The sequence below is a fragment of the Alligator mississippiensis genome, chromosome 1 (genome assembly GCF_030867095.1).
Source record: "Alligator mississippiensis isolate rAllMis1 chromosome 1, rAllMis1, whole genome shotgun sequence".
Classification (NCBI taxonomy): domain Eukaryota; kingdom Metazoa; phylum Chordata; order Crocodylia; family Alligatoridae; genus Alligator; species Alligator mississippiensis.
Genome location: NC_081824.1, coordinates 342,351,808 through 342,374,466, shown reverse-complemented (window position 1 = coordinate 342,374,466; position 22,659 = coordinate 342,351,808). Strand labels below are relative to the sequence as shown.

At 44.9% G+C, this 22,659-nt stretch overlaps 1 protein-coding gene across 2 annotated transcripts; it reads left to right on the top strand.

Moving 5' to 3' along the window:
* The first annotated feature begins 427 nt into the window (after positions 1-427).
* LOC102565177 (inosine-uridine preferring nucleoside hydrolase) lies at positions 428-22,269 on the top strand. 2 transcript variants are annotated; one of them, XM_006259345.4, is made up of 6 exons: positions 428-507; positions 7,138-7,328; positions 9,562-9,741; positions 13,718-13,829; positions 14,292-14,428; positions 18,019-22,269. In XM_006259345.4, the coding sequence occupies exons 2-6, from the start codon at positions 7,149-7,151 to the stop codon at positions 18,355-18,357; spliced, it is 948 nt and encodes a 315-aa protein (XP_006259407.1). In that variant the 5' UTR covers positions 428-507; positions 7,138-7,148; the 3' UTR covers positions 18,358-22,269. The 2 variants fall into 2 exon arrangements, with proteins under 2 accessions (XP_006259407.1, XP_019340651.1); XM_019485106.2 differs by lacking the exon at positions 428-507 and adding an exon at positions 5,389-5,577.
* Positions 22,270-22,659: the final 390 nt, after the last annotated feature.

The following is a 22,659-nucleotide window of genomic DNA, read 5'->3' as shown; positions in this document are numbered from 1 at the left end:
ATGCTTGTAGTGGCTGATACAATGGGGCCCTAATTTTAAGTGAGGTCTTTAGAAGGGATCCGTCAATAATGGCCTCTGCATACCCCTGACAGCATCCCTCTGTTGCCTGGACCAGGTCCTGCTGAAATACAAAGTAATAATAATGAAAGGGTGCAAGGTCAGATTCTGAACCTGTGAAACCTTGAAAATTATAGGCTTGATTATTTTTTTATATCTATTTTTATAGTCCTGGAAGGTTGAGTGTTCCAGGATTAATTTTACAATTGCAGACATATACTGATACATTTAGAGTTAACTTTATAAATACTTTGAGCAAGGGGGAGAGTCCCAAGTTCAGCTACAATACTCACTGGTGCTGGTGAGCTTTCCCTCCAGAAATGCTCACAATGAATTAGTTATGAATTAACTGGCATGTTATTTAAGTCCTCACCTTCAGGTCAAATTCTAAACTTAGAAAGCAGTAAAGGCACGACCACGTTGAGTAAAAAGGAGTACAGAACATACCAGGTAAGTGTGACAAATTAAACCTCAGTTATGGGATATTATTGGGAATTTGTCTAAGATCCTTTTGAAAGCATAATGGCTGTGCTGGACTCATTTACTTGCAAATTCTTAAGATATAACTTGCATTTTAAAACTGCCTTCTGTAAGTTTCCACAACACTCACTCCACCTCTGTACCTATCCACTTGGCACTACTGGTGTAATGTAGAGTTGGGGGAAAATATAACTACTTTGGATAAAAACTTTTAAACTAGAGCCTCTAACTCAGAAGCTTGACACTTGGGTATCTTGTTGGGTATTAGTTTTGTCCTCGGAGGGGAAGATCTGTTCTTGGAGAGGGCTGGTGTCTTGTTTCTCTTCCATGCTTACTAATCAAATGTTAGCTAAATATAGACTCTTGTCTACAGTAGTGGGTAACAACTTTTTCAGACTTGAGGCACTGCTGCATAGACTTGCTTTCATAGACTGCTGCATAGCTCTTAGCTTTCTTTCACTCTTTCTGACTACCAGAGCTGATTTTCTGCTGCGGAGAGCAGAAAAACTGTGGATTTATGTTTTAAATCTCTGGGTTTATCTTGTGAATCCTGTTTGTAAACAGTGCTAACATTGCATGGCACTCTTGAAAGGCTCTCAAGGCATCCCATAGCCCCCTGGTTAAGAAGCACGTGTCTAGAGGAAGCAGCCCAAGACTCAGCTACCCCAAACCATGCTCTTGAACCTAACCTGGCCTGTCTCTTCTTTTTATTTCTTGTACCAGGCTTTGTACCAGTTTAACTATTTTGGTTGTGGAGCTAGGATTTTATGCAGGTTGAGTTAAACCAGTACAGCCCCTGTGCTGGAGACTTAGTGGTGCTTCTTTAATTGGTGGAGATGAGTCATGCTACTGTTAACGCCTTCCAATCAGCAGAGCTGTGCTCCCATCCAGGTGCTGTCCTTTTCTAATTGCACTTTCCCTGGACTGCTGCTGGGGGCCAGCAATGCACGGGCCAGCCCTCCAGCCAGGTGCAGCGAGGGGATGGGGGAGGCTGGGCTGGATTAACCTTTTAGTGAGCCCTAAGCAGACAAACTCATGGACCAGTCAAGACCCCAATCCCCACCCTGGTGCTGCTGTCCATGAGAAGCAGGGCTTGGAGCCGCTGCTAGTTGTTAGGATGACAATATTTGGATCTTGGGGAGCACTGGATTTGCAGCTGAAACAAGGCTTTAACCTGTGGCCTAGCAAAAGCTGCTAACCACAAGGCAGAATGATATCTAAGCCAGCTATCTGCTTATGCTAAGTAACTGTGTGCTGTGAATGAGATGAAGCTTTAGGAATGTGGAAGATGGTACAAATGGGACAGAAAAAACAGATTGGAATGTGAAAAAACAACACATAATTGGTGACAGAATCCAAAAGGGAAGGTCTTAGAAAAGATTATCAAAGAGGCCATCCTTAACAGACTAGCTGAAGGCAATATCCTGAGGGATACCCAGCATGGGTTTGTTGCGGGTAGGTCTTGCTTGACCAGTCTCATTTCCTTTTATGACCAGGTGACTTATCACCTGGACAAGGGGGAAGAGATCGACGTTGTATAACTTGACTTTAAAAAAAATCCTTTGATCTGGTATCCCACGATCACCTCTTGGCTAAACTGGCTAACTGCGGCCTCGACCTCACCACGATCTGCTGGCTGGGGAATTGGCTCCGCTGTAGGACCCAGAGGGTGATGGTTGACGGGAGCCAATTGTCTTAGTGCACTGGGACCAGTGGGGTCCCTCAAGGCTCTGTCCTAGGGCCTATACTGTTTAACATCTTCATCAATGATGAGGACATTGGTGTCAGAAGCGGACTGGCCAAGTTTGCCAACAACACCAAACTCTCGGGTAAAGCATCCACACCTGAGGACAGGAGGGCGAACTAGGCAGATCTTGACAGGATCAGCAAATGGGCAGATGAGAACCTGATGATGTTCAACATTGAAAAATGCAGGGTTCTCCACCCTGGGAGGAAAAACCTGCAGCATGCTTATAGGCTCGGTAGTGCTACACTGGTTAGCACTACAGATGAAAGGGACTTGGGGGTCATGGTTGACCACAAGATGAGCATGAGTTTTCAATGTGATGCTGCGGCTAGTAAAGCGAGCAAAATGCTGGCTTGCATCCATAGAAGCTTCTCAAGCAAATCCTGGGATGTCATTCTCTTGGTGAGGCCACAGCTGGAGTACTGCATCCAGTTTTGGGCTCCACAATTCAAAAAGGATGTGGAGAAGCTTGAGAGAGTCCAGAGGAGAGCCACATGCATGATCAGAGGTCAGGAAAACAAACTTTATGATGAGAGGCTGAGAGCCATGGGGCTCTTCAGCCTGGAAAAGCGCAGGCTCAGGGTGATCTGGTGGCCACCTATAAGTTTATCGGGGTGCTCATCAGGATCTGGGGGAACGGCTGTTCACCAGAGCGCCCCAAGGGATGACAAGATTGAACGGTCACAAACTCCACTGAGACTGATTCAGGCTGGACATGGGAATTAACTTCTTCACTGTTTGAGCCCCCAAGGTTTGGAATAGACTGCCGCCAGAGGTGGTTCAAGTACTCACTTTGAACGCCTTCAAGACACATTTGGATGCTTTTCTTGCTAGAATCCTATGATCCCTGCTGACTTCCTGTCCCTGGGGCAGAGGGATGGACTCAGTGATCCTCCAGGGTCCCTTCCAGCCCTAATGTCTATGAAATCTATGAAATAAATATATGCGAAAAGGTGAATGGTGATTGGTGAAGAAGCTTTCAGGTTTTGATCAAAGTCCGCCCATTGACCAAAGAAGAGGAGTCAAGGTCTTAGACATGCGCTTATAACAAAAAGGCATGTAAATGAATGAAACGAATAGGCAGTTCCATGCTAATGAAATGAACAGTAAACAGAGGCGGAGCTTGAGATAGGAGGAGAGCTGGGTGGAACAAAGGAGTGAGGGTGGAGTGAATGTTAATGAGCATGAATCAAGGTGTATAAAATGGAAAAAGAACTATGGTTCACTGCAGGTCCCCTGGTTCACAGGCTGTGTGTCTGTGAGGGACCTTGTCCGAAGCTGTCTCCATTCTAAATAAAGCTGTGGCGAGCAATGCGTGCTGGTGTTTGCTCCCTGCTTGCTCTGGCTAATGAGTAACAGGACCCATGAGCCATTAGATCGTCATCTCCCTAGTCGTTGGGCGCCACATGGAGTCGGAGTCTAACACTAGGAAGCAGCCACTGCGGTGGTGAGGCCAGAGGAGGGGAGTGGAAGGGAAGAGAAGTGGATGGGACCATTTGCACCCCTGCCACCGAGGGAAGGACCAGGGCCCCCACAGCTCAGGGCCCTAGGCATGTGCCTACTTTGCCTATATGTTAATCCAGCCCCAGGGGGAGGGTCTCTTTTCTTGTATTGGCTTTATGATAGAGCTGGGAAGGAAGCTGGACAAGTCCCCTGCCCCTCAGGTCTCAGAAAGGAGTGCGTGAGCCTGGGTCCTGCCCCATCCCGATTGCTGAGGTTACCAGCGGATGCTGCACAGCCAGCCCCAAGCCCCCTCCTCGCCCTTCCCGAAGCACCATGGAGCCCCTCCCTTTCGTGCCAGGGCCGCGGCAGAGATGCACCCGGCGGTTGACTCGCACACTGACGGGCCATTGGTGCCCATTGGGGGGGAGAAGGGTCCTTGCACAGGGGGTGGGGAGAGGGCCCGGGAGCCAGTGTGAGGGCTGGGGGGGGTGTATGTCTATGAAGGAAAGAGTGGGGGGAGGAGGGCCATGGAGCCCAATTCAAAGTGGGGAAAGAGTGGGCAGGGATCAACAGGCAAATGGCAGGTCTGGGGAAGCCAGGGGCATGGGCCCTGGCTGGCCCCAAAGTGCAGGAGCTTGTGTGAGCAGGTCAGAAAATGCAGTGGGTGCTGTCCAGCCATGTGCAACTCTGAGCGCCCCAGTTCATGGGTGCAGGGCCTTGGCACCCAGTGCCTGGGGCTGGAGGGGGGGCAGCAGCCTGAGAGCCACCTTCCCCGCTGCCAACTGGCTGGAACTGGTGGGGCACTCCCCTCAGGCGCAGTGTTGCTAGGGGTACAATAATTATTATATTTATTATATTATAATTATTATATTTCTAAAATAATTTCAACCCATGTGCAATCAATAATAGTACAAGTGTTCAAAATGTACAATAATTTTGGAGGCAGCTAATTGATGCAGCATATGCAAAACCCAAGTCACTCTCAGAGACGATGCTTTCTTCTGACAGCTTGCCTCAAAATAAAGATATGCTTCAACTTTGAGGACCCAGTTATCACTCACTCACTGGAGGCTCGTACTGAACAATACAAAGTAAATAAAAAGACTTATTTGCATATTTTTTCAGTGTAGGATATTTTTTCAGTAAATACAATAATTTTGAGCTTCCAATACGATAATTTCATATTTAAGACCTGGCAACACTGCTCAGGCAGGATGCTGTGGGCGCATGTGGTGGGGTCAGCACACAGGGTCACTCCATAGCCAGATCTGGCTCTGTGTCAGGCCATACACAAGACCAGGCTGGTGTGTGTGGCTGATGTGACCCATGCAGCTGGGCTGGTGCGCTGGATCAGGCCCATGCATGCACCCTATGACTAGAGGCGAGAAGTTTCTAAAGGGTTTGAACTCTCAACCTTGATAAAGTCATGACCTACTTTTAAGGTCTTAGTATGCACAGTGTATAATGGTAAGGCAACTGTTTATCAGTGTTGATATGTTAATTATGATAATGTTGCTTGTTTTGAGTTGGAATAGTTTGCACTGATTGGTCCTTTTAAGAATTGCCCAGGTTTGAATTTGATTGGGTATTGTGCAAAAGGCGATGATTGGACCATTGGGTGAGTGACAGGTGGTGTGATCAGAAGGCTAGAAATCCTGTCCGGAGCAGCCAGCTCGGGGCTCGGCCTCGCTCTCCCTCTGGCTGGACAGTCCTGACTCCGGGCTCTCAGGGTGCGGGAGTTCATTAAGCGCAGGATCCTTGCTGTGGCCTGGTTGTTGGGACTGAGCTCTCTGAGGCTGACCCATCTCGCACTCTTTCCTTTGGGCTTCAGCTGCGAAAGCTGCAGCTGGGTAAAGTATCACCCTTTCCGTATTTGAGGCACTGAGTACCTAAGCAGGGAAAAGCTAGAAATCTTCAGGGAGGGTCACAGGGTTTCTCCCATGGTGTTGCTGCCGTCTGTGGTTTTTGGGTTGTCTGTGAAGTTACATAGCAGTTAACTGTGTAGTGACCGAAGCTCATTGTAGCGTGTAGTTGATTGGTTGTGTGACCAGGGACGTTGGGTTATTGTCTTGTTGGGTGTATTTTATTGTGTTGCAGCTCAGGTGTTACAGGAATATTGTGTTGGGTAGTTGTTGTGTGGGTTTTGTTGTGTAATATAGCTTATATTGCTCAACCTACCTGTGTTGTAGTGTGTAGCTACTCTTTCTAACTCTAAGTGGGGTCGGGCAGTAGATCAATGCTCAGGGAAATTAATTTACTTTAATGCCCCTGAACATGACTACCTGTGGGTCATAAAGTATTAATGACCTTCTGGATTAATTAATTAATGGGCATCCCCATGGGCGGTCCTTCAACCCCACCTGCAGGGTCTGGCTCATGGACTGCCCCTGTGTCATGCCTCTGGCTCACTGGGCTAGAAGTTTTGAGCATCACTGAGTTAGTTTGTAATGTGCAATTGCCCTGCCTTCTTGCCTGACTTCAGGCTAACGTGGCCAACTACCTCTGCAAAAAGAAATGGTTGGTGCTGTCTGGATTGGCAGTTACAGTTGCTTACCTTCCTAAGATCATTGCAGCAAAAAAGTTCCCCAACTGTTTTCCGTTTGGCAGAACTGCTTTGAAGAAGTTGTGTGCTGGTTCCCCAGTCAGGAGTGCAGATAGATGCCTGCAGGTGTTCCCCCTTCACCTTCTGGTTCATAAGCCACCTGGTTCCCAGTTGCAGGGAATCTGCATAACTGCTGATTTCTTCCATGTTGCGGTAGCATTGGGGTGATGTTCCTCGTGCTCCAGGAAATACGAGAGGCAAGGATTTCTGGTGAACATCTTTTATTGGGCCAACTGTGTGGTTGGATAGATTTGGAGAAGCTCTCAAATGCAGGTCACCAGAAGAAGAATGCACTGCTTTCAAAAGCTTGTCTAAGTCTATCCCAACCATGCAGTTAGTCCAATAAAAGATATCGCCCACAACAATTCCTACTGACACCTTTTTGTTTTTGTGGGAATAGAATAATTAAAATGAGGCAGTAGTGTATAATAGCTTCAATTATTTTGATCATGGATGGAGGAATGTGCAGTGTAGGATTTGATCTTTTTTAAATTACTGCATAAAGGTCGTACTTAAATGAAGTTTAAGTTAACTGGTTGATATATGGCATCTCTGCTTCTTGATATTTTCTACTGAAATAAAGGTGAATGATCTTTAGGTACATTTCATGTTACAAAACATTTGTAAAATGGAATAAAGCAGAAGAAGTCTGTAGAAAAAGGTTTTGTCAAATATATTTTAATATATGAATAGAGACTTATTTAAACTTTAGCCATATCTTTAAAATTGTATCTTTTCCCATGATCTACATTCTCTTTATCTTAGTTATAAGTCTGCTTGTCTAATCTATTCATAACTTTTTTTGTAGGGACTTAAAAAATGGCAAAGAAGCTGTTGATTGACACAGACTGTGGGACTGATGATGCTCAAGCTATAATGATAGCCCTGGCATCTCCCAGCGTTGAAGTTCTGGGGATAACTTGCTGTTATGGAAACACTCAGTTGGAAAATGTCTGCCAAAACGTACTTCGTGTGTTACAAGTTTGTAATAGGCTTGAGGTAATCAGCCCATTAAATATACGCAAATGGCATACCATCCTTAATAACCACCAACTGGAGGGACCCCAGGCAGTTTCTCCTCTATAGAGAATTTTCTTACTGATGCATGGCCATTTCTGCATTGTGCCCTGTCTTACCATGTTGATACCTGGAACGGAGGAATCAGAGACTCTTGAAACTCTGTTTGTGTATGGACACACCTGTCATTTACAATACAGCTAACTCCTCTTCGAGTGTTTATCCACGTAAATTTTACACTCGGTATACATAATGCCTGCTGTATGAGATCAGGTTCTTTTGGCTAACTGTCTATTGAGACTGAGCCTTAGGTAATAGCTTATCCCATGGCAGCTCACATAAAGGACACAGCAGACTGACTATCCCCAAGTTCTTTCTTACCACTTGTGGCAGTGAGATGAACTTCCTTTAGTGTCGGCTTACTCTGAATGCTAGATCGATCTACTTAACTTTGGCTAGAACGTAGTTTCTTATTTGGTAAGAGGAAGTATGTGTGTGTGTATATGTATATCTATTAGACAGATTTCAGTTATGCTAGAGAAGTGTGGTGCTCAATCTACAGCCCATGGGCTAGGTCTGGCTCCCCAAAATGACTAGATCCAATCTGCAATATGGGGGGTGGGGAGAGCCAGTAGCAAGTACCTTGATCCAAAGTTCCCTTCCCTCCCTCCTCTGTGCTGGTCTGGGTTACATCCATTTAGAGATCCCATTTATCTGCTTATCTATTCGTTACCATATGAGGAAGGTTATGTCTGCTCATCTCTTGGTCTAGGCCCAGTTTACTGAAGAGACTGCATTTAACAGGAAACAGAATACAGTATGCTAGCTTCCCCCATGATAGCAACTGGTGACTGTCTGTCATATATATACACTAACCATATTACTATCAATATAATGCTGTTATTACTTGATCTAAACATAACCTATTCAAATGCCAGGCTGTTTAAGCTATCATGTTCTGGCCTTGTGTTACATGTTATATGTTGCTAAAATTAATCATAAGAAAAACATTATTCAAACACACACTACATATGTCCCCTTGCTCTGGCAGCAGGGAGCTCCTGGCCCTGGCTCCCGGATCAGGGGCACAGGACTTGGAAAGAGCTGCAGTGGAGGGGCAGGTCCCAGACCCCTGCCCCGATCCTCTGGTGGAGCAGCTTTCTAAGCCCCATGCCTTGATAACCCACTCAGGGCACAGGGCTGGGACTTGCTCCTGACCGCGACAGTTCCTGGTCAGCCCTGGGCTATGTGGAGAAGTCTGCATGTGCAGTCCCCGGATCGGGACCGTCCCTAGCCACCTCCAGGCTGCACGTACTTCCCTGCCCAGCCTGGGGCTGGTTGGGAACTGTCCCAGTCAGGGGCAGGTCCCAGCAAGCTCCAGGCTGGACAGGGAACTGTTGCCATGCAGGGAGGTAGTGATTTCCCAGGCCGAGCCCAATGGTTGCAGAGCTCATGCTGAGAGAGAAGGGTTTCCCAGCTCCCTGCTCCCCCATCACAATGGTATAGACAATCTCCTAGCCCCCACTCCCCAATTGCGATCTGCTGCTGGGACAAGGGGGGGCATAGTCCCTGCCCCGGCTCCTGTGGCGGAGCCCAGCCCAGCCCAGCCCAGCAGCATGCAGCTCCCGGGGGCAGGGGGCTATCTCTTGCACCCTGGTGGACTGCTGATGCCAAGTAAATTTGCTACTTGCATTTTTAGGTAGAAAATTTACTTGGGATAAGGGAGATTTACTGTGAAGTAAGCCTGTGCATGTGTAGATGCACAGGCTTACTTCACAGTAAACTATACTAATTTGCCATTAAGTGTCTTGTGTAGATGCACCCACAGTGTTAGGAGATAAGCAGCTAAACTAAACAAGTACGTGCAGGCCCCAGCTCATCCCTGACTGAACCATCATCCCACATTGCCACAGCCTGGTCCCTCTGCAAGAAAGCAAGCACTATAATCTATAAATTAGTTTTTGAAATCAGGTGCTACTCAATTCACAAAAGTTATGGAGGGGTGCCTGGAGTCCAGTGAGGGTTGCCTCATGTCCAGAAAATTTGAGAACCACTGTCTTGCAGTATGTGACATATTTATGAGGTTAATACTGTAAGTAAAACAATATTGGTACTTATTGTGATAAAGTTAAATTCAACAAAGGCAAGAAGCCATTAAGTGATACACATCCATTATGCATTCAGTCCATGTTAGTCATTTATATATTTTTTTTAGATTCCAGTTTATCAAGGTGCTTCTACCCCCTTACTTGGTGCTTCCGCAAAAAATGATTACTTTTATGGCATAGATGGCTTGGGTGATGTTCCTGATCCAGATGCTCCACAATTAGACCGTGTACAGAAAGAACATGGTGTGATGGCAATGCTAAGAATGGCCAGTGAGCAACCTGGTCAGGTGAGAGTATGTTCTTTATTTTTTTTATGTAGCAACAGTACAGCAAGCTTCTTGAAATGACATGAGGAGAGTCCGGATTGCATTTTCTTGCAAAACTGAAAGGACTATGCATGTGGCTTATGATATTTGTCATATCATAGCCTACTTGTATAGCATACTTATTAAGGATAGTATGTCATGTATAGCATACTTTTTAAGAGGGTGCTTTCTTTGTCTAATAAGAATCTTAGGTACAACTCCACTTCGCTCCTCAATCTTCCTCATTTCTTTGGGATAACCAACAGTAGTTTTTCTCATGCTTCCCTTTAGCAAAAGGATGGGCAGTTATTTTCATTGAAGGGCCGCTTAATGAGTTTTGGTGAGCTGTTGAGGGCTGCACACATAAAATTAATGAAGATATTTTAACAAATTATAGATTAAAAAAATCATATGCTAAAAATCAAGCATCTACTATAACACATTTTAATTGTATTTCAAAAACTAATTTTGTCCTGTTTTATGGTTTTTAGGGTAGTATACATAGATGCGATTGCATAATCGCTCAAAATAAAGTCTCTCTCCCAAGGGGGAACCAAAGCCAGCCAAGAGGACACTCAGCCAAAGAAGGATGCCCCCACCCCCAGCAGAGCCCTGCCACTGCCCAGCCACCCCCCTCCGAATCACAAAGGAGTTCCTCCCTCAGTCTGTACCCCAACACACCCCTCAAGAGCTGCCTACACCCCAAACCCACCTGCCTCCCACCCCTTCCCATCCACACTTGCCCCACAAAGCCTGGGGAAGCCCAGCAGCCCTTCCAGCCTGCCCTAGTTCCCTGCCAGGGCCATGCAGGCTGTGCCCACCTGTAGCCCGGGGGCCCCTCTTCTCCCAGGAGGAGCCCCAGCCCCAGGGTGCTGGAGGCAGCTTCATCTGGGCAGATGGGATGGGAGCCACGCTGACTGTGGCTGGGAGATGGCAGGTGGCTGGGCTGGCTTGTGGCACTGCATGAGTTAAGGTGGGGCTGAGCCTGGGGCTGGGACCAGGGCTTCACCTGCTGGGAGGTGCCAGGGAAGCTCTGTCGCCTCTGGGCACAGGTGCAGAACACCCACCGCACAGCCCTAGCACCTGGGGCAGCTCCCGCCAGCTCTGAGCCGCAGGCAGGAGGGGCACTGCTGTCCCAGCCTGAGTGGGGGCACCAGGATCCGAGCATGGCTCGCCCAGGGCCTTCCACGTGGAGCTGGGCAGGTAGGTAGGCAGGCAGAGCTGCTTCTGCCCAGCATCCCCTGCGGCACCAGGAAGGGCTGGAGCCAGCGTTGGATGGAAACAATTGGCAGGCCAGATACAACACATAGGCCATATTTTGCCTACCTCTTATTTTAGGATGTATAAAAGTATTACATCACATTAACCACAGTCTCCCATTTTTGCACCAAAATGGATGATTTTCTCAGAGGCCCTAGATAGACTAAATTTTCTCATATTCCTCCCTTTTCTTGTTCATGTTTTTTAAGGACTTCTATTTTCTCATAGATGGACCATAATTTTCATAGTTGGCAATGATAAAGGATATGTTTAGTTTTCCTTCCCAAGCCCCTATATTTTCCTTTTGTTTTGCCCCACTAAACTCCTTGCACCAAAGTAGAAATAAAATAGAAAAACACCTGAAAAACTGCTGTATCTAGGTAGCCATTTTTGAGCCAAATTAAATTTCTGTCACTCTTCTCTGACAACTGTTGGCCTGCCAGCTTACAAATTCTAATAGCCCTCTCTTTGATTAAAGTGGTCAATCTGTTGTTCCTAATTTTAAATGTAAACTTCTTAATTTTAAATTCCTTCTTTGATTTCTCACACATTTGGCCAGTATGGAAAGTCATTTGATGTTTCTTCTCCAATAGGGGGGGCCTTTGTAATGTACAAACTTACTCTATCAATAGTATCCGTGTACAGAGCGGTGCAATCAAATTTTCCTGCTTATATTTCCTGGTACTGCAATATGACATTTAGCTCTAATTGTCATGCAGTGCTTGTCAAGGTCCAACTCTAATACATCTTGCTGGTTATTTTTGGGTATAATTTCTTGCCACTGTACAAGTCTGTCTGTATCCTTATTACTGATAAATTCCTAATTGGAATTTGATATTTTGGACATATCTTTTTCTTTTTATACACAGTATCCCTGAAAAGGTATTATCAGAGAAATACACTTGATTATGTGACTTTACAATGAACTCTTAAGTATTATCAAGACAGGTTAAAAAAATTTAAAAATGTAAATAAAATTTGTATGTACAGCTTTTAATCTCATTTAAAAATTTTATTTAGTAACACAAAAGCAAGGAGGAGCTCCACAATCATATGACTGTCCAATGAGAATATTATGTTTCCAGTCCCTAAAAGTGTACGTACCAGGACTGTCAGTAAAAGTATCTTTATCCAATTTGTGACATAGTAAAGATGAGTAAGGAGATAGGAACTGACTACTTAAGAAAAAACACTAACTTACCTGTTCATGTATTGTTTAAATAAAAACCTTGAATTATACATGTTTGAAGCCCATATAATAGGTAGAGCACAGGTACAATGTGCTTTTGACAATTCACACTACCTTGCAAATGAAAAGCATCGATTTGGGGTACTGGCTTAGATTTTCATGGATAGCCACTGTTAAGAGTTTGTTCCAATATTCTGGTGTGAAGGTGTGAAAACTTTTTTCCTTTGTTTTTGTAACCCTGGCGGCAGCGCTACCTGCAGCCATGTCCAAATTTTGGGGATCCTGGGATGCCAATAGGTCTTGGTCTACTCCCACTCTGTCTACAGGCTGGGAGCACTACTCATTGGAGTGCTCTCCTGTGGTCCTCCCCACACCAGACCACGCTAAATTACTATTTACAATAATTTATTATTTACAAAAATAACTGAGAGAGTGACAATTTCAACATCTCATAAATAACAAACAAAATATTTTCAATGAGCTCATTAATAATCTATACCAGGAGAAAAAAGCAAATACTTATCATGTAACAAAAGCAATTATGTTATCAACTTTAATACTCAGGCAACTTATAACAGGTATAATTTTTTTCCAAAATGTTTTTTCCCCCAACTATTTAAGTTGGTCTAATAAAAGATATCAGATTCACCCAAAGAACCTTGTCTGCTTATAACTGGTATAGACACTTAATCAGCCAGCTCTCCACAAAATCACTCTGCCTGCAGCAGTCGCACACTGTGCAGTGGCTGCAGCGGAGCCCTGGGGAGCAGTGCTCGCTCTGCCTCAGAAGAGGGGTGGCGATACCGTCATCTGGACAGAAGATGGGGGTGCCTGTCAGGACCTTGGGTGCGGCTGCTCTGGAGACCAGGGTTTCTTCCTTTTTCCAGTCTTTCCTGGATGTCTGCAATCAATCACACCACTCCCCAAGGCAGCTCCCCTGTGTTTGGCACCTGGAGTGCCCCTTCTCAGCTGTACTTTCTTGAGCTCTCTGCTGGAGCTCCCACAAAACCACGATTCCCTGCTACTTTCCCTAGCTCTCCCAGAGAAACTCCTTTAGCAACCCCTGTCCCCAACTCCCTCCCAGTGACTCCCTGCACCCAGGGAGCTTAAGGGTGGGGAGAGGAACCCGTTTGCACAACCCCTGCTCCTTCAGTAAAGGATACCAGGCGATCCTTGGTACTCAGTAGCTGGTGGCTCCTCTGCCCTTGACCTGGTAGCAGCCCCCTCTGAAGTAGCTCTTCACCGCACAGCTTCAGCTCCCCTCTCCCCAGCTGGTCTCCCCTGTTTTCCCTGGGCTTCCCGCCCTGGAGGTACAGCTGTCCAGTCATGCATGCATTCTGCGTGCACTGCCGATCCTTGTCCCAAGAGTGCAAACACCCTGGTTGAGTCTGCAAGCTCGGAGGAAACCCTTCAGCACCTTTACACTTTATTTTGGATTTTATATTATTATGGCTATTTATTTAAAATAGTATCAAAAGAAACTTAGCAGAGGCTTGTTATATTTTGTAGGTTTCCCTAGTTGCCCTTGGTCCTTTGACTAATTTAGCTTTGGCAGTGAAGTTGGATCCAGCATTTCCTAAGAAGCTTAAAAGTCTCTTTCTAATGGGAGGAAATACAGAGTGTAAGTAATTTATAGAACGGCTAGTAGGCAACATTTTTAACTAATAAGGCTAAAATGATTATTTCAGAAACAAATTTATCTTTTGTATATGATTGCTAGGTTATACAGGTGATTGTATGTTATATTAGGGATGTGAAATGAAGCTGAAATGCAAGTTGTTGTTGCCTTAATAGGTGATTTACTGTCTTTTTGCAGTCAGGAGAATAACCCTTAACTGAACCAAAGTTAAATCATTTCTGAGATAAATTTTAAAAATTAACTTTTAAACTTGCCTTTCCATGTAGTTTTAGCTCTATGAGGGTATTGTAATGCATGCTTTTCTACCAAAAGTGTTTTGATTTGGAGGGGGGGGAGGGTGTTAAAAAAAAAGGGGGGGATAACAAGCAATAAGTAATATGTTCAATTATACAGAAGTGGGTGGTTTTCTTGTTTACTTTTGTTTTCTGCTTTTTTTTTTCTTAGCCAGAGGAAACATTACGGTGTGTGGAGAGTTCAATTTTGTAACCGATCCAGAAGCTGCCTACGTCGTCTTAAATGAGTACACTTGTCCTATGTATATTGCAGCATGGGAATTTGCATTTCGCAGTTCATTGCCTTGGGTAAGACACCTAATTTTATTATGGGTTCATATTAAAGGTAGATTTGGTCATGGTCAGTCTTCTGCATTTCACCAAAGAATAAGGAACCATGTCCAGTTTGGTCTTAGAAGAACCTAAATAGGACTTAGGTGTAATTTATGCACCACAATTTCAGAGGGTAATCTAGCTGGCCCTAGTCTATAAGTCCAACAATAAGAAAGAGCCTAAATCCATGCACTGTGAAGCCTATATAAGGTCCTTTGCATTCCAGGTTAGTTCTGGCAGGTGAGATGCTTGAGTTCCTGGAGGAACCAGGTCCTTAGCTGTGCTCTGACAATGCCTAGCTCATATAAGCAGCATCAAATGTTGAGTCCATTTTGGTCTGCCAAGTTCTATCGATGCCTATGCATGGGCTTCTAAACTTGTCCAGAAACCCAGACACCTGGTTTGATCCCTTAGGCCCCCTCTACATGTGCAGGTAAAGTTGCAATGGGATTTAATGCATAGTCATGCATCCTGCCATGCCACACGTGGAATTGTGCATTAGATCCCACTGCACCTTATTGCTGGTGCAGGGGGAGCCTGATCCTGTGTTCCCCTTGCACCAGCAAGAACTAAGCTTCAATGGCTGGGAGCCCCCTCAGTTGAGGGGCTTTCAGCCATGGGGGCACCTCACGCACCACAGAGCCTGGGGGCTTGTAGTAACTACTGGGCAAAAGGTGAGCAGAAGGCCCACAGCGAGCTTTGCCCCTACCCCATCACTGCTTGACTGAGTGCCTGGATGACCCCTGCTGCTGCACCCTGTGCCCAGGTGCCCTCACCGTTGTAACACATGCAGGGTGCTTCCACCGTGCATTTGCGCCAGGGTGTTCCCCTGCTGCACCAGATGCCCCCCTGCTATTCTCTGTTTTTCTCTGCTGCACTGTGTACCCGTCCATCCCACTGCTGCTCCTTTGGCTCAGACAGAAGTACAGCTCCCTGCTGTAACTTTGCAGGAAGACTTCTGAGATGCAACGATTCCCCGGACCAAAGAGATGTTCACTGTTGGTTCCTGGGGGCAGGTGGAATTTAGCTGCTGGCTGGAGTCTGCAGCCAATTTCCCCTAGCAGCAGCCCCTGCGCTCTCCCGGCCTGTCCCTGTTTTCAGAACGGGAGAAGGGAAAGGGAACAGAGGGAGCTTGTTCTAGGGGTTCCCCAGTCACTGCTGGAGGGTGAGGTGGGTGAATTGGAGCCCCCCCCACCTCAGGAGCTCTCCGTGGGGTCTGAAAACCCCCTAGACTGAACTCCCTCTGCTCCCTTTTCCCACTTCCATTCTGCAGGGAGAGGCTGAGAGGCTGCACAGACAGAAATGACAGAAGACACTGTTTTGAAATGTCTTCATCTCAAAGGATTGGATTTTCACCCAATCAGCCATTTTGAAGCAGTCTGCAACCATGCACTTGTTTGGTCACAGCTATAAACCACTTTCTGTGGCCAGATCAGGCACAAATTGTCACTTCTGTCTGCATCCCTTGTGTCTCCCTGCTACACTGTGCACCCAAGCATCATGAATCACCTTTAGCTTTCTGGACATTAACTCCCACTCTGCACTGTGTCACTTGGGTACCCTGGGCTGTGGGCTTCATCAGCACTGAAGGCTGCAGCATACTGCATCCCCACATCCGCTGGAGTAGGGGCAGGGGCAGGAAGGGGAGGCCAGAGGAAGGGTAATATTGCAGCCAGAGAAACAGGGGGAGCAGTGGCTGGGTGGGAGTCCTGATGGGGGGGAGGGGAAAGGCTGCAATTTAACCCCTTGTGGGCTGCATGAGGCCCACAGGCTACCAGTTGTACAGCCCTGCATTAGACACCTAACTTCCCATATAAGCTCCATTACAATTTAGGTTAGTTCTGGTGGGTGGGATGCCTGAGTTCCTGGAGGGGTCTGATCCTTAGGTGTGCTCTGACAACGCCTAGCTTATATAAGCAGCATCAAAATCAGTATAAAGTTAGAGCGGGCCTTCTGCTCACCTTTTGCCCAGTAGTTTGACTGTTAGAGCACTTGCCCAGAAAGTGGGAGATTTAGGGATGTGAAACCACATGTCTAAGCCAGGGATCCTAGGATAGGAAGAGCTCTGGTCTGGAAGCAGAGATGTGGATCTCTCACTGAGCAAAGTAACTGTTCGAGGCCCGAGTTCTGAGAGGAGTGTGCTAGGAGGGGTGAGAGGTAGGGCCGTGCGAAGCTGTAGTCGTTGATTCGATTTGGAGGAGATTCGGCCAGATTTGGCGGCCAGATGTCCAAATCCAATTAGAATCAGAAGACTCATTAATCTCTCTGAATCGAATCGGAAGCCTCTGAATAGATTCAGAGAGATTTGATGATTCTGCCATAGACACAGCTTTATATGTTTTTTCTACATACCTTGAGGTACCAGGCATGGCTTATGAACACTGAGATAGTGGGGCAGATGGAGCATCCCATGGGAGCATGGAGGGGGTGGGAGGGGCCCTCTGCTTGCTCAGCGACAGACCCAAAAGTAGACCAGGAGTGCTTCCAGTCCACTTCTGGGTCCACTGCAGAGCATGCAGGGGATCCCCACTACCCACCTTGGCTCAGTGACTGGTGCCTCCTGGGTCTGGGGGGGCACCCATGGCCAATCACTGAGCCAGGAGGTGCAGGGGGGGTTCCCCTGTGCACTTGGGGGCAGACCCCCCCCCCAACGCTCCATCCGCCCCACCATCTCAGCGTTCACAAGCCGCACCTGGTAGCTCATGGTGCACAGAAAAGACAAAGCTGTGTCTATGGCTGAATCACTGATTCTCCAAATCGGAATCGAATCTTCAGATTCAGCCGAATTGAATTGCGGCAGTGATCCAAATCAGTAAATCAAATCACTTAAATTGGGCCAAATCCAAATTGAATACTGCCTGCTTTGCACACCCCTAATGAGAGGTTGATCTAAGCCTGCAAGCTGATATCCTTGGCATTCTTGAGTCTGTTGCAGCGTATCAGGTAGAGGAAAAGATAACAGAGCATCACTACAGCTAATTACTGCCACCTCGTGGGAACAACTTAAGAGAACAGTCATCTTTACAATTAGGAGCAAAAATCTCAAAATTGAGACAAGGACAAGATTCCAGTCTGGGATTGGGAAGAATTTGTTGAGTGTTAAGGTCTCTGCAGTGTGTTCAAATAGGTCAGCATTTTTAGTAATCCAGTGCTGATTGAGACATAACATGGAACCACATCTGATAAAATGAATTAGAAATCTAAATAGAAAAGCTTTATTCTTGAGGTAAATTAAATCTTCATAATTCAGGTTTGCTTTGATGAGTATCATCCCAGGGCCTGGACCACACTGATGGACTCTTTTACTCACTTAGAATTAATTGGCAGCAGTTGGCTTCTGTACAGTCATTGGGAACTCTATCTGCATGACACATTATTATGATCCAGTTACATTACAAGACTTGGCCCTTAACCAGACCTTCCTGTTTTTGAGCCTATCAATCTAAAGCTGTGCTGTATTGTTGAACAATCCTGGCTTAATCATAAAAAGAGGGATGAAGATATGGCCCAATATTTCTTTTCATTTTTTTTTATTTTAATGACAAGCATCATTCTTTGTCTTGCAGGAATTCTATCATGAATGGATTAGTCTGGACACCAAGAAGGCTAACTTCATGAAGAAAATACATGCTTACACTCTAAAATTGGTGCAATCAAAAAATCCAGACTTCTTATCTGCAGGATTTGTGTCTTGTGATTCCTATGCTATGGCTGCTGCAATTGATGAGAGCTTTGTCACAGAAGCCATAGAAACTGCTGTAAGCGTGGAGCTGAATGGATCACTAACTAGAGGAATGATGGTACTGGACATGAAAGATCACCTTAAGAAAAAGAGCAAAGCTTTTGTCATGAATAAGTGTGATTTAGAGAAGTTCAAGGCTTTTCTTGTTGCTGCTTTAAAATAACTCCCAGACAGATGCATCCTAATCTTATTTAGGTAATCCACTTAGATTAGTACAGGCAATTTTAAATGTATGGTTATTGTTGAAAGTTACTAACTAAAATAATTTTGCCCTGATATGAAACTTCCAACAAAATGCAGTCAGGTAAATAGGAAGGGCCCCATTTAAACTACCGCAATGAGAAAATTCATAGCTCAAGGTACAAGAATTTTTTTTTACTTTAAACTCGTTCTATTTGCTTGGACACCAAACTAGTTTAGCATGTAAATACTTAGACAATAATCAATAACCAGAAATGATTATAAAGAAGTATTGAGATCCAAAATCATAACTTCAAGTAACAAACCTGAATGTGTTCTAAAAATGGAGTGAATGAAAGTTTCTAAAATCAAACATCTATTTTGTGCCTTATCTGAAATACCTGAGTAACCTCAATCAGATCACGAAAAGTGCTCTTGTTTTTAGCTACTGAAGCAATGTGAACAGTACTGGTAAGGTAGATGCTTAATCCAATCAGCAACTGGTGAACTATATGACAAATTACAGATAAATTAGTTTATCACACACCTTTGCCTTCTTCATCAGTCATTTGGTAACTCGTACATATCCTTGGTACTTGTTTAATTTGACAAACCTGAATGGCTTCAAAGAGCTACTGTTAAAAAGCCCTAAGGGACTTAATAGGACTGTAGAATAGGGCCTTGTAACTAAGGTTTTATAGAGTTCACAAAACAATAAACAGTTTTATAAAAGTACATTTTAGCTGTTTTAAGGTGCTTAGAAAATACTTTATGAAATATATGCACATGTATAATACAGAATTATATCATATTACAAGTTCCATTAGTTCTTGGTCTTGGTTGCTGCATAATCTTACAATTGTGAAAAACATGCTTGTGCTTAACTTGTACATCAGTAATACATAGAGTTGTATGAAAGTTTTATAGAAAAGTATTTTTAAGAAAGCTAAGGAATGAGAATCGGTATTGGACTTTCTTGCTTGTACTATTAATAACCAATTCCATAGTATTTAGACCCAGAAGTACATACTTGATTTGTGAATAAAGGGGAAGATGATACAGTCAATCAAAAATAGGGTGTTTTACAAAAACTATATTAAGATATTAACACTGAAGATGTTTGAAAACCCTTCATTTAAGCAGTGTGTCTGGTAGTCCTTTTGTCCTTGAGGAGGAATGCTGGGTAGCATGCTAGGATTCACTTTATTGACCTCAAATGGCAGTTTTTCAGCTTTATAACTGCTACTGTTGGCACTTACGATATGCATTGTTTGTGATCCTGTTCCTGAGCATGTGGAGTAGGCTATATTGTAGGCATACCACACTGGTATGCGGCTCCTTTCATGCATGTGCTGGGCGAGCACAAGTAACAAAACAAAACCAAACCTGCTGAAACCCCTTGACTAATTTTAGCCCTAATTGCTGAGTGATAACAGCACTGGCTTAGGAAGTGAGAACCAGGTACTACACCCACACTCTCCACTTCTAGAGGAGATTTGACCCTGCAGCTGTCAGACTTCCTAGCACAGTTCTACACAACAGGCTACCAGTTAAGCATTATCTAGGCCCTTTTCCAGCCTCCTCTTCTTTTTTTTCCACAGGACTTATGCTTGAGTACATCCATGTGGAACCATGCAACTGCCAGCAGAGCTGTCCGGGGGGGGGGGGGGGGGGGGGGGGGCAACCGCCCTGGGTCCCGCACTTTGGGGGGGCCCACAGAGCCAGGTGGAGTGGCCATGGTGACTCTGCGCTGCTGGCTTTGCGTCCGGCCATTTGCTACCCCCACTCACTGCTGGTGCCACCACTGGTGGTGGCGGCAGCTTCTTTGCATCCAGGGTGCGTGGGATCAGGGTGGGGGCAGGGCCCTGCACAAGCTGATTTGCCCCGGACCCCACACCCTGCTCAGGTCGGCTCTGACTGCCAGCCATGGTGCAGCCTACTGCATATGCTCAGTAGCTATGTGGGCAGCTCTGCATTTATACTGCACAGAAATAGGATGACAAACTGGGCATAAATGCTAAAAATGTGAGCATTCTGACCACACTGTCTTGAACAAGCAATTTATTGATCAACTAAAAATCTTTATTTTTCCCCTTCCTCAATTCCAGAAGCTGCATATTTGAGGTCTCATCTTATTTTTCTACTTAGCATTTTTCTCAATGCATAGAAAAGAAACTCAGCACAAGCTTCTGACAAAAGAATATAGACTTAGCAGAAAATGAAATAGCAAGCCTCTGCAGGATACCAGCATATTATATTCTGATCATCTTAGTGATGAGCAATAATTGTTTTTGGTCATTTTGGCTCAGTCTTAGGTGTAGCAAAGCTGCATTTAGCATTGAACCAGAGACAGGGTGGTCAGGTCACTTTTGCATTGTGCTGGGTCTGAAAGTGGTTCATTACTGATGCAAATATATTTTTGCTTTGTTTCCTTTTCTCCGGGAAAAGCATAGCATTGTATAGGTATACCTACTGTATTGGGACAAGTCTAAAAGGTACAGACTTACTTGGTTGCTGCCTGCACAGTATCAGCAAAAGAACTGAACTTAAGACCATATTCATTCAAATTAAAATGAAGGTTTTTTTTCCTCCATTCAACACGTGGATTGGATTTCAGTATTGGCTTAGGGCAGGCAGCTGCTGTGACTCTGGCCCCAACCTAGGTCCAGAACCAGAGTTGGAGCTACCGCTGCAGCTGTTGCCAGGGCTGAGGCTGCCACTGCTGCCTAGAGTGAGCAGCCATGGTCTCAGCAGCAGTTGGGTCTGAGGGTGATGCATGGAGGTCTGGGGCAATGGTGCATGCCTGAAGGTCAGGGTTAAACACTCCTTCCCCTGCTCAAACTTATTGCTGGCTGCAACTGTGGACTACAAATCCCAGAGGCACCTGGAAGTACGAAGAGGAATTGCTGAGCAACCCTGCAGAGTCCTGCTGCTGTAAGCCTAGACTGCAAAACCCAGAAACCTCAGGAGGAAGCAAATACATACAGCCCATGCTGGCTATGTGCCAGAGAGCTGTGCTCTAGCACCCCCAGCTTCTGGCCTGAGCCACTGCAGGCATGTGGCTGCATTTCTGAATCAAAGGTCTGTTCACTTATGTTTCAATTTAATCTGTGCATCTTAGACTAACCTGCGAAGACTGAATCAATTCAGCCATGAGCTTTTTGACTGTATCTGTACTTAGCCACTCTGTACTTTGTGCCCTGAGCCAACGTCAGAGCCAGAGACACCACATAGGGTAAAAAGTAACAGGGAGGACAATGGGGTGGAGAGGGGAGGGAAGGGGCTGCCTGCCTTCTCACCATCTGCCCCCTGCCACTTCTTTCTCCTTCAAAATGCTGGGGTGGGGTAAGAATTAAAGATGACCCCCCTCCCCCCCTCTCAATAATTACATTTTATACAGGGAACATTATAAATTTATTATAATGTTTCCTATATAGAATGTAACTGGGGGGAGGGGGGGATCATCTTAAATTCTTATAAATGTATTATAATGTTCCCTGTATAGAATATAATTTTGGGGGGGTTGTCATAATCTTGGATTCAGGTAAATATGACTTTTCTAAGCAATTTTGTTCTGCTTCAAAAAATTCCTGAGTCCACCAAAAGCACACTTACTTACCCATTGTATCTAAGATAAATAATACTTTACTTTTCAAGTACTTGATTGCATTTTCAAAGACTTTGAAATGTTGTACAGTCACTAATCCTGGTAGCTGGTGACATATTGAATGTTTTAACAAATCCTAAGAAGGCTGTTAAAAAATGTTTCTGAAATCAAAATAGATCTCACTTGAGCAGATGTGTGTTAAAAGTAGGAGTGTTTTTCTTAATTTGTTTCATGTCATTATAAAAAATGTATTAATTGGCATAATTTAATAAAATTATTTAGATATCAGGAAGTCTTGCATCTGTTCATGGAAAAAATGTGTAGCTTTATTTTTCTTGCATTTTAATTAAATTAATTGGATGTTAATTTTTAAGTTGGCAAAAATAAGAGGGATGAGATTTTTGAGGGAATGGTACTAACTCGCTCCTCTTCCCAAAGAAATGGAGAGAGCACCGAGCTACCTGATTGACAGTATTTCAACTTTAGCAAAACTAATATGTACAGTTGATGGCTGTCATTTTTATGTCCTTTGTCAATCAAGGGAACAAGACATCTAAAATATGGTAAAAAGCGAGGGTGATAGCTAGAACAAAGTGAGAAAAGTTCCAGATATCTTCTGATATGATTTATGAACTTTATTTGCCGTCTTCTGGAGCAGTTCATTCTTCAAAGAATTAT